The sequence below is a fragment of the Ictidomys tridecemlineatus genome, chromosome 12, assembly GCF_052094955.1.
Source record: "Ictidomys tridecemlineatus isolate mIctTri1 chromosome 12, mIctTri1.hap1, whole genome shotgun sequence".
Classification (NCBI taxonomy): Eukaryota; Metazoa; Chordata; class Mammalia; order Rodentia; family Sciuridae; genus Ictidomys; species Ictidomys tridecemlineatus.
In genome coordinates, this window is record NC_135488.1 from 114,637,703 (window position 1) to 114,653,198 (window position 15,496).

Genomic DNA, 15,496 nt, shown 5'->3' on the forward strand with positions numbered 1-15,496 from the left:
TCATCTCTGTTGCCCTCACAGATAATCACGCTCTGGCCCCCCCCTTTTTTTGTGGTACTGGGAGTTGAGCCCAGGTCCTCGTCAAGCGCCCCAGCATGGAGCCACACCCCAGTGCCATTTTGCTTCCAGGCTTCTTCCACACCCACCATTGTAGCTATCAGTGATAATGTGAAAGATTTCAAGTCTGTCCCTCTGTCCCACAGTAGTGAAGAGTTTTTTAAGGATGAAGACTGTGACTTCTTGCTCAATGTCTTGGCATGTAACATGATATATGTTTAGTAATTGTATTTGCTTAACTGAATAATATCTTGAGCTATAAGATGCTTCTTCAAAGTGGCTGACCTAAGAGTCTTGTATATATAAGGTGCCAAATAAAAGCACATTGCTAAAAATGACCGGGGCGGGGGGGGGAGGAAATTTTTCAAAAAGACAAAAGAGATATTTTCTCATTCTAACCTTTGTAGATAGCCGAGTTTCTTTAGATACTTCTCTCTTCAAATTGTTAAGGCAATAAAAATACTCTACCCGGCAGGTTGTTTTAGCTTATGCACAGCAAGCTGGCAGGGAGGTTTGGCTCCCTGGCCCCTTCTTGAGTAGCTGCTCATTTAAGTCCTTTTTAGTTCTGGATGCAGATCTGGGAGTGCCCTGGAAGGATCCAGTGCTGTTGGACTTACAAGCTCATCTGTCTTGATGTAGTTGATAAGGAAACTTCAGTCAAAGATAGCTAGATTTGTACAATTCCCTGTGTGGAAAAAAAATGCCCAAGAAATTGATTCTTATGAGATTTCATCTTGACATTAGTCTCTCTTAGTGATGGGATGGTTTTGTAAAATTAGATTTTGGGGAGATGATTGTGAGACAGGGACAAGTGCAGGGTTCGAGGGTATAGATGCACTCTCAGTGCTTTAACCCATTGCCTATTTCCCATTAAAAGTACCACGAACACTAGACAAGTTCAAGCCCTGGATTGTAACAGGGATTAAGCTTCTTTTGCTAGAAAAAACACCAACTCCTCACAGGCCTGCTGATGCCCAAGAGGCAACTGAAGAAGGATCAAAACTGGCATTGCCTTCTCCATTTTGGATCTGTCTCATTTGTCTTAAACTTTGGGTCAGATTCTTGCTCATTTCTGCATATAGACGTATTAATTTAAGGAATGTTTATCTTTAAACTGGTCATACAAGGTTTGTTAGCCCTAAATTTACCTAACCTTTCCCTTTCAAGACTGAGCACACCAAGATAAGAATAACTAAGCTATTTTCAACATTTGCAGGGACACTCAATTGCCAGATTTTACAATGTCCTGTTCCAGACCCCATGAATGATGCCTAGAAGTCTTCAGTCATTGTCCTACCCTTCCAGAAACAACTGAAGCCTGCCAGCAGATCACCCCAGGATGACATTGCCCTCCTTCTCAAGCAGGAACAATTACCCATTCTTCTTCTAAGCAGGAGAATCATCTCATAGGAACCAGATGGCCCCCTCAAGTCATAAGACTTCTCCCTAGCCTACCCCAGCAACCTGTTGAAAGACTTAGTCCTTGTCCAGTGCATGCCTGTAATCCCAGTGGCTCAGGAGACTGAGGCTGGAAGATCAGGAGTTCAAGGCCAGCTTCAGCAATTTAGGGAGGCTGTAAGCAACTTAAGGGGACCCAATATCAAAATAAAATATAAGAGCTGGGGGTTTGGCCCATGATTGAGTCCCCCTGGCTTCTATCCCTGGTACCATGAAAAAAAAGACTTACTCTTCCTTTATTCTAGGAGTAGCATGATCTCCCTCACTTTCCCCTTTTCCTGTTTCTCTCTCTCTCTCCCTGTCCTTTTCCCTCTTCCTTCCTCTGTTTCTCTCTTCCTCCTTCAGATAACATCCCTCCCACCCCCGACTAATGAGAGCATTGCCTGAGTGTTCTTACTTTCTGACCTAGTCTCTGTTGTCATTAGGTCAGAAGTTACCCTCTCTGGCATTAGTTGGAGGAATTCATTAGAGCAGGATATTACTTCATAATTTGTTCCCTATTGTGCTATTCAAGTTATTTCTGGTTTTCCCCATTTTGAGACCTCTAGGTAGAATAGACTGTACTGTCATGATCATAATTGCCCATCAGCATCTGAAAACCCACTATGCCTCACTGTATGGGTCTTGGTAGGAGAGGGAGCCAGATTCCTCTTGGTTGGCTGCTTGAAGACAGGCTTGTGACCTGGGCTGAGATGACTAACTCATGATGCAAAATCCTGCAGAAATGTTTAGGAATTTGTTCTTGGTGGCCTAGATGGTCCAATGGTGACTTGAAAGTCATGTTCCATAGCAGCAATGCAGGTGGTGATGTCCTTTCATTTGCTTGGCATGGTTTTGGCTGAGTCACACTGTCCATTTCCATTGATTTGCAAGGTGCAGTGACACATATCTGTGATCCCAGCAACTTGAGAGGCTGAGGTAGGAAGGTCACAAGTTCGAGGTCAACCTCAGCAATTTATCAAGACCCTCAACAACTTAGACCTATCTCAAAATAAAAAGTGCTGGGGATATAGCTCAGTGGTAGATCACTTGCTTAGAATGCTTGCCTAGCATGCATGAAGTTCTGGGTGAACATTTTTCTTTATTCTTGTTTTCTGCATCTGGCTTTTCAGACTTCTCATCAATTAGGTTAACTACTTGACAGCCAATAAATTCCTTTTCTTAGCCTCAGTGGTACCTCTTGTTTTCAACTAAAAAGCTTAACTGATAAAGAATTTGGAAGATTTGTCCTGCCCTTGACTTTTCAGTCTTCTTCTCTGACATCCTTCCTGCTGCCCAGACAGAATGAGCAGCTTCCTTAAAGCTAAAGAAAACTATTGCTAATGTGTCCAGTTCAAAGTGAAGAAGATGCCTCATGGTTTTGGTAGAACATATTACTTTTTCTTTTCCTTTTTTTTTTTTTTTTTGTTAGGGATTGAATCCAGAGGGGTTCTACCATTGAGCCACATTCCCAACCCTTTTTATGCTTTGTTTTGAGACAGTGTCTCACTAAGTTTCTCAAACTTGTCATCCTCTTGTTTCAGCCTCCCAGGTTGCTGGGATTTCAAACATGCACCACCATGCCTGGCCATATATTACTTGTTAGGTAGAAATTGGTACAAATAATTTTTTCCTGTCCTTCATGGTTAAAATGAGAGGAGATTACACACCCAAGTTAAGTTACCCTGCTTTTCTCTTAAGAAAAATCTCAAGGGCAATTATTTCTCTACCTCTTATCTCTCCCAAAATAGATGTCTCATTCATTTGAATTTTACATTAAATGCTCAACTTGAATACCTCTAATTGAGGCATTAGAGGTAGCAATTAGTGAATAGCTGGCCTCCCAGCTGTTAATTTTTAGTATTTGGGCTGGATGATCCTGTTACCACCAACTGTTGGATATACACTCATTGGTCAGAAGGCAGTCAAAAGCTACTCTGTTTCCTCTAAGATACATTTTCAGGAGTTGTCTGCAGAGATGTGGTAGTTTAGGCAAAGGTTCCCTGGACTGGAGGTCAGGAGTTCTGGCTTGTCATCCCTGCCACAAACACATGTACTTTGGGAAAATAGGAACTCCAGGAAGAAGAAATAATTTTACAAGATGATCCAAAAGTACTTCAAACAGAGTAACTCTGTTTTGCCTTATTTTATGCATTAAGACTGCAAAAGATTTCTTTTAGATATAGAAGTGCTACAGCCAAACATGGCATTAATAAAAAAAAAGTAAGTAAACCCTAAACACAGGGACTTGAAAACATCACTAAACTTGAAGACAACTACATTCCTTTGTATATTTCAAATTCACACCTTTAGGCTGGGGATATATCTACAACTTAGTCAGAAAAATAGTAAGGGCTGGGAGATGTAGCTCAGTGGTTAAGCACCCCTGGATCCAATCCCTAGTACCTAGCATGTTCAAGGGTCTGGATTCAATTTGCAGTACTGCCAAAAAAGAAAAGGAGTGGAGGGGAAGAAATTCTAAGCCAGGTTTGGTGGCACACATCTTGTAACCCTAGCAACTCAGGAGGCTCAGTGTTAGACTACCCCTGGTAACACACACACACACACACACACACACACACACACACACACACACGAAAGAAAAATAAATTAAAAAGAAAGAATTAGGGGACTCCTAAACCATACAAGAGCAGAGAGGCACAACTGGATGGGTGATTCTCCTTGGGATACATGCATAGTCTCAGAAGCATGGACACGAGTGATTTTTTTTTTCTACAGTCTAAATTCTAAAATATTTTAATAAGCAGGTCTCATTGGTCAGGATTCTTTTTTTTTTTTTTTTAATTTTATTTATTTATTTTTTTAGAGAGAGAGAGAGAGAGAATTTTAATATTTATTGTTTAGTTGTTTTTTTTTTCCAGCGGACACAACATCTTTGTATGTGGTGCTGAGGATCGAACCCGGGCCGCACGCATGCCAGGCGAGCGCACTACCGCTTGAGCCACATCCCCAGCCCTGGTCAGGATTCTTGACCCTGACTTTTTGGCTTCCTATAGGGATGCCATATAGCTTGTAACCTGCATAGCTTGGGGGACATCTTTCACATTAGCTACAGTGCCCCACCTTGCCCCATTGAACAAGGGAGTCTGCACACCAGATATTTCACCTCTGATCCCCTCTTTTCCTTAAGCCAATTTAGCAGTAAATGATCTACTCTTGCATAAGACGAATGGACTTGCCAACACCAGTCTAATCTAAATTTGTTTCCTTGTTTAATAAGCTCGTTGAGTACTGATGTGGGCGGAACATCTCCTCTCTCCTTCTAAATCAACATCTCTGGAAAATTTCTGAGCCATGTCAAAGATATAAAAGCTACCTCCCTAAGATCCTGACACTTTTTTTGTTCAGAGCCTTCTTGCCTAGGATTTTGCTGCTTTTCTTGTGGATCCCCAGTGTCTCAGCTTATGACATAGGAGAGGCTCTCTGACAGTGGGCAGGACAGGAAGAGAAGGGGAAGGAGGCCAGACACACAGTTACCTGACTATACACACAGTTGGCAAAAGGTTAGAGGTTAAATGGCTGAGGTAAGGTGACAGTTGCACATTACTTGTGGATTGTATCGTTCTCCTTTAAACAAGAATAAACTGAAATTTGCCAAAAAGCAAAGTGCAAATCATTCAAAATTGTTAACCAGTTATTTTATATTCATGGGACAGATTCACCAAATAAGACCCCTTAAATGCAGTCAGTCCTAGCCAGACGTGGTGGTGCACGCCTGTAATCCCAGATAATCAGGAGGCTGAGGCAGGAGGTCAGCCTCAACCTCTTAGCAAGACTTTAAGCAACTTAGTCAGAAAAATAGTAAGGGCTGGGAGAGGTTAAGCATCCCTGGATCCAATCCCCAGTACCAAAAAAGAAAAAAGTGCATATAAACACAATGGAGTATTATTCAGCCATAAAGAATGAAATCATGCCCTTTATAGGAAAATTGATGAAATGGGGGAATATCTTGTTAACTGAAGTCAGACAGACACAGGAGGACAAGTATTGTCTGTGTATTTTCTTATGTGGAAACAATAAAATAAAAAATATGACGTGAAAATAGAAGAGGGACTTTTCAGGGAAGAGGAAGTGGGGGTGGGGGGCTGGGGGTTTAGTTAGAAGGGAGGATAGATATGAACAAAGCACACAGTACATGCACCTATGGAAATGACTCATTGAAACCCATTAATTTGTACAATTAATATGCATTTATCATTATTTTTACAAAACTTCCTTCAGGGCTAAGTTGTAAGAGCTTCCCTAGCATGTATGAGGCCCTTGGTTGGACCCCAAGCACCACACACACACAATCATTACAGATGTGAAGATGAACCTAGGATCTAGATGATGTGTTTATGGATTTTTTTTTATACAGATGACAATGGCTGTGTAAGAAATTAGCCCTAATTTAAGAGTTTAAAACAACAAACATTTTATTATCTCCTACAGTTTCTCAGGGTCAGGCTTTGGGTTTGGGGGCTATTGTGATCTCAACACTTGCCTGGAGCTAGAGAATTTCTTCCAAACTCATGGTCTTCTGTTCTTATCAGCCTCTCCACAAGTTTCTCATGACATGAAAGTTGGCTTCTCCAGTCTGTGTAATCTGAAAAAACAAGTCAAGCCAGAGGACACCTGACATGGAAGGCAAAGTCTTATAACCTAATCTTGGAAGTGAGATGTCATTCTGCTATGCGTGTGACCTATGGGTCACACAGACCAACTGTGCTCTAGGGTGGAAGGGGACTGACTATACAAAGGCTGGTTATCCTGGAGACTGTCACATAAGTTATGGAATCTCTGAGGTATTTATATTCTGTTGGAAAAATGTTAAAAAATGATGTAACCATTTAATTAAGTGTATTTACATTATGCTGGAAAATACATGTTTTGCAACAACTTACACTTATGGTGACAAAATTAAAAAAATCTATCTAAGGGGTATTTTTTTAATTGGATTTACCTAAGCCTGTGCATCCTAGGCAAGCCCTTTACCACTGAACTATATCCCCAGTCTGTGGGCACATATTAAAAAAAAAAAATTCTTTTCATAATAAAAGAATGTTTGAAAACCAGTGACTTAGACTGCCAGTTAACTCCGTCTTTTTTTTTTTTTTTTTTTTTTTTTTTTTTTTAAAGAGAGAGTGAGAGAGAAGGGAGAGAGAGAGAATTTTTCATATTTATTTTTTAGTTCTCGGCGGACACAACATCTTTGTTGGTATGTGGTGCTGAGGATCGAACCCGGGCCGCACGCATGCCAGGCGAGCGCACTACCGCTTGAGCCACATCCCCTGCCCAACTCCGTCTTTATAGTATGTCCTTCTTAACATGTTTCTCTAGGTCATTTTTTTTTTTTTTTACTTGTAGATGGACACAATAACTTTATTTACTTATATGTAGTACTGAGGATCAAACCAAGCACCTCACACATGCTAGGCAAATGCTCTTCCACTGAGCCACAACCCCAGTCTTGAACTCCCTCATGTGGTTCTTTCATCTTAAAGGCCAAAACCATTGATAAAGATGAGCTTCAAACTGGAATCACAATTTGGGTCCTGGTTTGTGAATGGGAAAGAGTACCTGAAATTCAGATTGCTCCTGAAAATCTGGGGCTTCTGATTATGAGAAGATGAATTAGGTTTTATCCCCACTCTGTATACTGGGAACACAGGGTGATGTACCGAGCTACATCTCAACCCTTTTGTCTTTTTATTTTTAAATGGGGATTCGCTAAATTTCCCATGCTGGCCTAGTACTCAAGACCCTCCTACCTCAGTCTCCAGAGTTGCTAGGATTGCAGGGATTCACCCCCAGCCCACTCTTTGCAGGTGGAAAAAGTTTGGCCCTATTTGGATAAACTTTAGTCAAAGTAAAACAATAATTAGCCCCAGGACTGTAGCACAAACTTTGTAGTCCCAGCTTCTAGGGAGACAGAGGAAAGAGAATCACAAGTTGAAGGCCAGCTTGGGCTATTTAGGCCGACATCATCTCAAAATAAAATAAGGCTGGGGGTTTTACTCAGTGGTACAGTACTTGCCTAGTATGTGCAAAGCACTGGATTTGATCACCAGTACTTCAATAAAGCAAAAATTTATATCCAACCTTTTTAGAATGCTTTATTCAGCTACATAAACACTAAACTCTGATTCAGAGAGGTAAAATTCTGCAAAGGATTGCAAACTGCCCGTCCAAGCTGAATGTATCAAGTAGAGGACTGAACTATACAAACTTTGTGGATGGATTCTGATTCCTGGAGTCACAGGTAAGGAGTCAGATTCTATCTCCTGAAAATGCTGTAGACCCTTGCCTGAGCAAAAGCGCACCGCACTCATTATGGTCCCCAAGCCCTTTTTTTTGTGTGACAGCAGCGGCGCGGAGGCACCGGCATCAAAGAGTGGGCTGGTGGTCAATGGCCTTGGTCCCTAGGGCACTGCGGCTGGCCTCAGGCCTCCGCCTCCCACCCGAGCACGCGCGCAGAGCCTGCGGGGTCCAGCCAGCTGCGTCCTGTCGGCCTCCGATGGACTTCACAGCTCCTTTACCCGAAGGACTGACAGGAACCCTAACTGCACGTGGGCAGCACGGAGAAGGCGGCGTCCGCACGCGCCTCAGGGCGTGCTCGCGAAATTCTGCCTTCCTTCTCCGCTGTCGCTCGGACACGAGGCTGGGTCGAGTCAGGGCATCGCGGGCCGAGGCCAGGCAAGCGCCGGTCGAGCTCCGACCAGACGCAGACGCAGGCCGCGAGCAGGGAAAGAAGGCGGCCGGTGGGCTAAGAGGCCGGCGCGTCCGAGCGGGGCGGGGCGAGCCGGGGCTCCCGGCATGCCGCGCGGCGCCGGCTTCCGGCTGTGGGTGGTGCAGGGGTCGGCGGCTGCCGGAAGCAGGCAGAGCCGGCGCTCGGAGCGCCGCCTGCACTTCCGGGGGCCTCGCTCCTGGCTCTAGAGTTCTCCCGGTAGGCGGCGCGGGAGGGGAAGGAGGTCTGAGGGGCCGGGCCGGGTGGATCCCTTCCCCAATGTGAGCAGTTTCCCGAGCCCCCGTCGGCCGAGAGTCGTGGAGCGGCGGCCGAGAGTGGTGAAGCCGGCAGCCGGGCCGGGAACATGAGGCAGCGTCTCCTCTTTCTGACCAGCCTGGTTCCTTTCGTGTTGGCGCCGCGACCTCCGGACGACCCAGGCTTCGGCTCCCGCCAGCGACTCGGTGAGACCCGGGGACAAGCCGGCCTCGGCCGCGGAGGAAGCGAGGGGAGCGGGCCCTGGCAGGTGTTCGGGGGCGGGGTGCGGGCGACGGTGGCGCGTCCCCGGTTTCCAGGGTGGGAAGGGGGTGTGGCGCTGCGTTCCCGGGAGGGTGGCGGTGACGGGCTCCCGGTGGGTCTCCTGTGGGGACGGGGCCCGCTGCAGTGGGCTGCGAGGGCGGCGAGGGTCGGGAGGTGTGGCCTTGCCGGGCAAAACCCGGGAGTGCTGCGCGCCGCTACCGAGGGCGGGGCCCGGAGCTCCCGAGTTCCTCCCGCCCTCCAACCGCGGGCTGGAATCTCTGCCGCGGGAGGCGGCGACTGCAGAGGGTTCATTTGCATTTTCTGACGGAATTTGGGTTTTGGAGTTGGGTTTTGCCCTCATCCTCTGCACGTTCTTATTTACGTTGTAGTTTATTGAAAGCGCTTGGGGAGTAGGCGGAAGCTAAGACCTGCCAAACCAACTGGGAGGCTGCCGCCGTGAATGCTTTCCTAATTTAAGAAGAAATGAGCAGGCATGACCAATCTGATCAGTTTTGAGCCTATAAAATAAAGGGTCCCTATTAGATTTTCTGGAGATATTGGATTTTAATGATGGGTGCAAGTGAGCTTATACTGTGTGTTAGGTAGGGTCCTTTATGTTTTAAAAGTTAATGCAATACCGGTCCGTTAATTAATAATAGAGTGTGAAATGGTATATGTTTTCTTATATAATGGACAAAAATTGAAATTGTCTGATGGCATTTTCCCTCTGGTACTGGGAATAGAACTCGGGGCTTTACATGTGCTGGGCAAGCCTCCAGCACTGACATCCCATCCCCAGATAGGGGTATTAAAGGTGATTAAAGGTGTTGCGTATTCTCACCTAAATAACTGCCTTGTGGTCTCATTTTGAAATGAATTACGAAGTGACTGTTTAAGAAAAGGCGCAAGGGAGCCAGTTAGGAAGTGCTAAGTCAGTAAAGTTGAAGGAAAATTTTGAAGTGTGGTGGTCAGGATGGACAGGGTAAGGATCTGCTTAATTTTAAGTATAAATTAATGAAAAGGAAAAACGAGTTTTAAGATATTAAAATTATATTCATCTGTCTGACAACTTTTTACTTTTTATTATCATTCTCTTGTTCTCAGAAGAAAAAATAAGCATACAATATAGAGGAAAAAGCATTACTTCTAGACTGATTCTCAGCAACATTTGCACATCATAGGTTTTTTAACCAAGCTGGTTTTTTAATTAGTGCAGACCATCTGCCAGAAAACTGCATAGACTTACCCATTTATTCATCAAATGTTTGAAGCACTCATACTGTCCGCGCAGTATTAGGAATGACATCAGAAATACAAAGATCAGAGTATATCCATCTTTAAAAACTGTGGCATAGCCCCGTGTGGTGGTACATATCTGGGAAGTTGAGGCAGGAAAACTGCAAGTTCAAGGCCAGTTTGGGCAACTTAGTGAGACCCTGTCTCAAAATAAAAAGGGCTGGAGATGTAACTCAGTAGTGAAGTGCTTCTCAGTACTGAGGGGAGGGAAAACAGATTATAGCATAGCAGAATAGAGACTCATAAAGAGATCTAAACAGACACTTCTAAAACAATGTGGAGGAGAGTGCTGGACACATTATGGCAAATATAATCATGAAGGGGCTACTGAATGCAGTCTAAGAAGGGAAGCAAGGCTTCATGGGGGAGGTGATAGTTGAGCCTAGACTTTAAGGTTAGGTAGGTGAGAAGGGAAAAATAAGGGCACTTCTGATGACAGAATAAAAGGTTGTTAGGATTAGAGACTGTTATGAACTTTAGAGATTGTGTCTAATTTTTTTTTTAATAGGTTCGAAAAATGGGTCTTAGAAACTTGTAGGGAATTGTTAGATTTACACATTGATGAACATATATGCCTTGTGGGCATTTGAAATATTGACTTTTGTGTATGTTGGACAGCACAGAATGTTCGACAGTTCAGGATGTCACTTTTTTTTGCTTAACTCAAATCTTTTTTTTTTTTCCCTCCAAGTATAATTTCTTTTATTTATGGCACTTTCCCCCTTTTGTTTTGAAGCACTGTTTTTAAGTATGTGTTTTGATTGGCTTTTCGTTTCTGTGACCAAAAATCTAAAAAAACAATTTTAAAGAAGAAAAGTGTATATGGGGGCTAATGGTTTTGGAGGTCTCAGTCCATAGGTAGCCAGCTCTATACCTTGGGGAACAAGGTGAAGCAGAATATCATAGCGGAATTTTGTGGCAGATGAAAACAGCTGGGATCATGGCACCTAGGAAGCAGAGACACTTCTCTCACCAAGGACAAAGTCACGACCCTTAACTCAATCTTATTATTAAGATTGAGTTGGTCAAGACTGATAAGTAGTTTCAGACCATGGTTTTTTGTTTATTAGTCTTTTGTCTGCAGATGTTATATACTGTAGTACTAAATATTGATTAGGTATATATAGGATTTTTTTCTAAAATCTATCTATTTATTTATTTTGTGGTACTGGGAATTGAACCTAGGGGCTTACCACAAAGCTATATCCCTGGGATTTTTATTTTGAGACAGGGTCTTGCTAAATTGCCAAGGCTGGCCTTGAACTTGGTAATACTCCTGCTTCAGCCTTCTGAGTTACTAGGATTTCAGGTGTTTGCCTCCATGCCCAGCTTATAACATTTTTCTTTCTTTTTTTTTTTTTTTTAAAGAGAGAATTTTTTAATATTTATTTTTTAGTTTTCGGCAGACACAACATCTTTGATGGTATGTGGTGCTGAGGATTGAACCCGGGCCTCACGCATGCTAGGCGAGCGCAATACCGTTTGAGCCACATCCCCAGCCGGAGCTTATGCCATTTTTCTGAAGAGCAGTAATACATATAATAAATAGAAGCCTGACTTTTGGAGTACTCCATAGGTCACTAAAAATGATTTCAATCAAACTGTTATGAATTGCATAATTTAGGAAAGTTATGAATCATATGAGCTTAGTCATGATGATATCTAAAGTTGCAGCAGGGGTGTATAAGTCTCACTTTGATTTCAAAATTGTTTTCCCTTTGAGTTACTTTTAATGAAAGAGGATGTAGTGGGTGGAAGGAAAAAATGTAGGTCACAGATGAGGGATGAACATTTGTATTTGAAACATATATTTGAAACTTGAGGTTATTGGCTTGGTGATTCTCCACATAACAGTACTCATTTCATTAACAGCACCATTTTGCTCAGTATTTTGACATGTGGCTTCCTCTTTTCGTGTTAATTTTGCTTATAAACTGCATTCTTTTGTAACCTAAACACTTAACGATCCTAACTGCTCTGAGGGAAATTAATATAACTATTTTGTACTAGTCAAAGAGATAAACTAGGATAAAATGAAGAGTCGAGCAAAGAGCTGTGATAGGGAAACTGGAGAAATCTTTTTTGACTTTCACAGAATACTAGATATGTCCTGCAAGGCCAAGTATGATTTTTTGGATCCTTCATCAGTTTCTATTTGTGAGAGATGTTAAGTTTATATAACTGGAACTGTTAATTTGAAGAAAGCCTGAGAAAAGTTGGTAGGGAAGAAGGGTCAGGGATAAGTTTCACTGGGGTAGGGAAGTGAAATGAAGGACTTTTCATATACTGTATCTCTTAACTTAGTTCTTAAATTAGCCATGGATTTGGGTACCTCAATACTCCTCCCCCGCTTTTCTTTTCTCCCCTCTTTTTAAATTTTATTCCTGCTGGGAATTGAACCCAAAAGTGCTCTACCACTGAACTACATTCCCATCCCTTTTTATTTTGAGATAAGAGTCTCACTGAATTGCCAAGGCTGCCCTTAAACTTGGTATACTCTTGCCTTAGCCTCCCAAGCCACCATGGTTACAAGTGAGTGCCACTATGCCCAGTGGTCAAAAGCTCTTGATGGGGATTAATTACTGGAGGCTGATGAAACTCCATCCTCCTTTGCTGGTAAAAATCCATAAAATTACATGTTTAGCTCCTAGGTTCTGGAGTTCCTGACCTACTAGAGAGCACTTCTCTCCTTATCCCTTAGATTCAGGAAGGGATTCATCCATGCTTAGGGTTTATTTTACAACCTGTTCAGGCAGCTTCTCTCCTACTCTGTATTTTTGAGAGTGCTAAAGAGCTGGTCTCCTGTCTTCTGCACTGATACTGTAAATACTTCATAGCAGTCCTTTTCCACTTCTGACATCAAGAATAGAAGCATGATACTGATGGTGTTATTTTGGGGGGTACTTTTTGTATTTCATACAGTAGAGCAGTTAGAGAGTAAGCAGAGTACTACTGTAGGGGTTCTTCATTACAGTTGGAGATTGTATTCTAGGAAAATGCAGTTTGCTGCAAAAAAAGAAAACATTAAGGTTCACAAGTGTTTCCTTCTATGACAATTTATTTAAATTGCTCTCAAATACATGGTACAATTATCTATATGTATGTGTATGTGTATAGCTATATATGTATATATATATATATATACACACACGCACACATATATTTTTGTTTATATTTATATAAGCAAAATTTATACCCTTTTGAGGTTTAAATATTAGTTTTAACTTAATATCAACTTTTTAGTTCAAAGAAAGAAACTAGGCTATACTTTAGGTCATCGTACTATGATCAATGACCATAAAAGCTTATCCCAGATACAGAACAACTCAGGTGTAAGAAAAGGATGGAGTTGAAGGTTTATCAAATCTCTTGTAGGTTACTCCACATGTATATTAATAGGGGGTTTATCATAGGCTTAACACTCCTGCCTTGTCTTTATTCTTCTTTTAGAGCATTTAGAAGGAGCAAAGTATTAGCTGTTTTTTTACTGCTGATATCAGTATTGAGAATCATACTATAGCATAGTTTTGCTTTCTTCCCACTTAAAATCACTGTATGGCTTATCAAGTAACATATTTGCAAATGTATGATGACTTAATACAAAGGAAGTCTTATGTAAGTGGGCAGTGTAATTGAGAATTGTATATAAGAAACAAGACTGATTATGTCATTCTAGAGTCTTTCATCATCCAGTCCCTCCCACCCCCTCCTCCCATGAATTATGCTATATCTACCTAGGTATCCAGGCCAGAAACCTAGGAGTCTTTTGGTGATTTCCGCCTGGTTTGCTCAGCATCTTACCACTGATTTCCCAGATTTTAGTTTTCTTCCTCTTTGACACATTTTCCACACTGGGGTTATAATGATATTTCTAAGTAACAGCTGTTGTCCTTGTCCACAGTCCAAAATCCTGAATTTTGTCCCATGATCCTTTAACCTGACTTCTGTCTGCCTCTCAAGCCTCACTCCTCCTCCTCATCATCTTTTTTTCTTTTTTGATACTGGGGATAGAACCTACGAGCATTCTACCACTGAGCTGCATCGCCAGCTCTTCTTTATTAATTTTATTTTGAGACAGGGTCTGGCTGAATTGCCATTGCTGGCCTTGAATTTGGGATCCTTCTGTCTCAGCTTCTTGGGTTGCTGGGATTACAGGAATGTGTCATTGAGCCCAGCCACTTCATCTTTTCTTTCTGTGCTGTTGTGCACCACAGCTTCATTGAATTGCTCTCACTTCTTTAAGTCATAGATTATCTGTTTCCTGAGGACTGCAGCATGTTATGCCATCTACTTAGAAACTCTTCCTTCTTTCCCTTTTCTTGATGGCAACCTTATCCTTTTGATTTTAATACTGCTTCCCTAGGAAAGCATCCTTGGCTCACCAGGCAGGAACCCTGCCCCTGTTGTGTCCTATAACTTCCTATAACTGCTCTCTCAGCAAATGACACACTTTATTATAATTTTGTTTGATCTCTTCCCCCAGTATGAACTACTGGAAATATATTTTTCTGTTATATTGGTAGTGCCTGAAAGATAGGAGGTTTTTAATAAGTATTTGTTAAATAACTGCATAAATGGAATCTGTTGGAAAAGAGAAAAAAAGTGTAGAATATGGGTTTAGAAAAAAAGAAGTGAAGATGGGGTGATAAAAGATACAAAAACAGTAAAGAAGGGTGCGGTATCTCTAAGCACCATTAGGCAGGAAGGCAAGTGGGGACAACTATAAACTGTAGCTCTTGACAGAGAAAGGGAGGAGTAGATAGGGGACACCTTAAATAATACAATTCTATTATATATATATATATATATATATATATATATATATATATATATATATATAAATTAATTTAATTAATTTTGAATTAAATTGTGTCTTTTATTTTCTAATTTGTGTTTGTAGTTGGCTGAAATGAGAAAAATCTCAGTTATTTAGGGTGATGGCTGGATCAACTTGTAGAAAGTTGAAATAGCTGCTCTCATTTTAAAGAGTAATCAGCAGAATTACTGATAATTACAATTAAAATTGTAGAGTTTTAAAGAGTCCATGACCAGATGCTGAGCAAAGAAAGATCATTTTGGTAACATAGTTTTTAGGACTAACTGTAATAAACTTTGTTGTAAGTAGAATGATGGTTTATACTCATTTATTAAGAGATTTAAATGTAGAAAAGAGAATCTTTGGGGAAGGAAGTGTTTGAATTCTGTTGAAAAAGCTCTAGAAAATTATGATTACCAGTGGTTATAGTTTTGAAAGTGAAGTGCAGTAGAATATTGAGTATCCAGAGCATCCAGTGCCCCCACCCTTCCATGAATTATACTGTATCCACCTAGGTACCCAGACCAGAAACCTGGGAATCTTTTGGTGATCTCCATTTGGTTTGCTCAGCGTCTTATTGATTCCCAGATTCCAGTTTTTTTCCGCTCTGGCACATTTTCCACACTTCTCACTTGCTAGTGAGAAGA

General features: G+C 41.8%; 1 protein-coding gene across 2 annotated transcripts in view; it reads left to right on the top strand.

Annotated features, from left to right (window-relative positions):
• Window positions 1-8,353: 8,353 nt before the first annotated feature.
• Window positions 8,354-15,496, top strand: part of Adam17 (ADAM metallopeptidase domain 17) — a 51,786-nt gene continuing 44,643 nt past the window's right edge. The window contains exon 1 of one of the 2 annotated variants that reach the window (XM_078029691.1): window positions 8,354-8,682. In XM_078029691.1, coding sequence (XP_077885817.1) covers window positions 8,586-8,682 — 97 coding nt within the window. In that variant the 5' untranslated portion in view covers window positions 8,354-8,585. The remainder of the gene's footprint in view (window positions 8,683-15,496) is intronic. The other variant, XM_078029690.1, reaches the window with a different exon arrangement.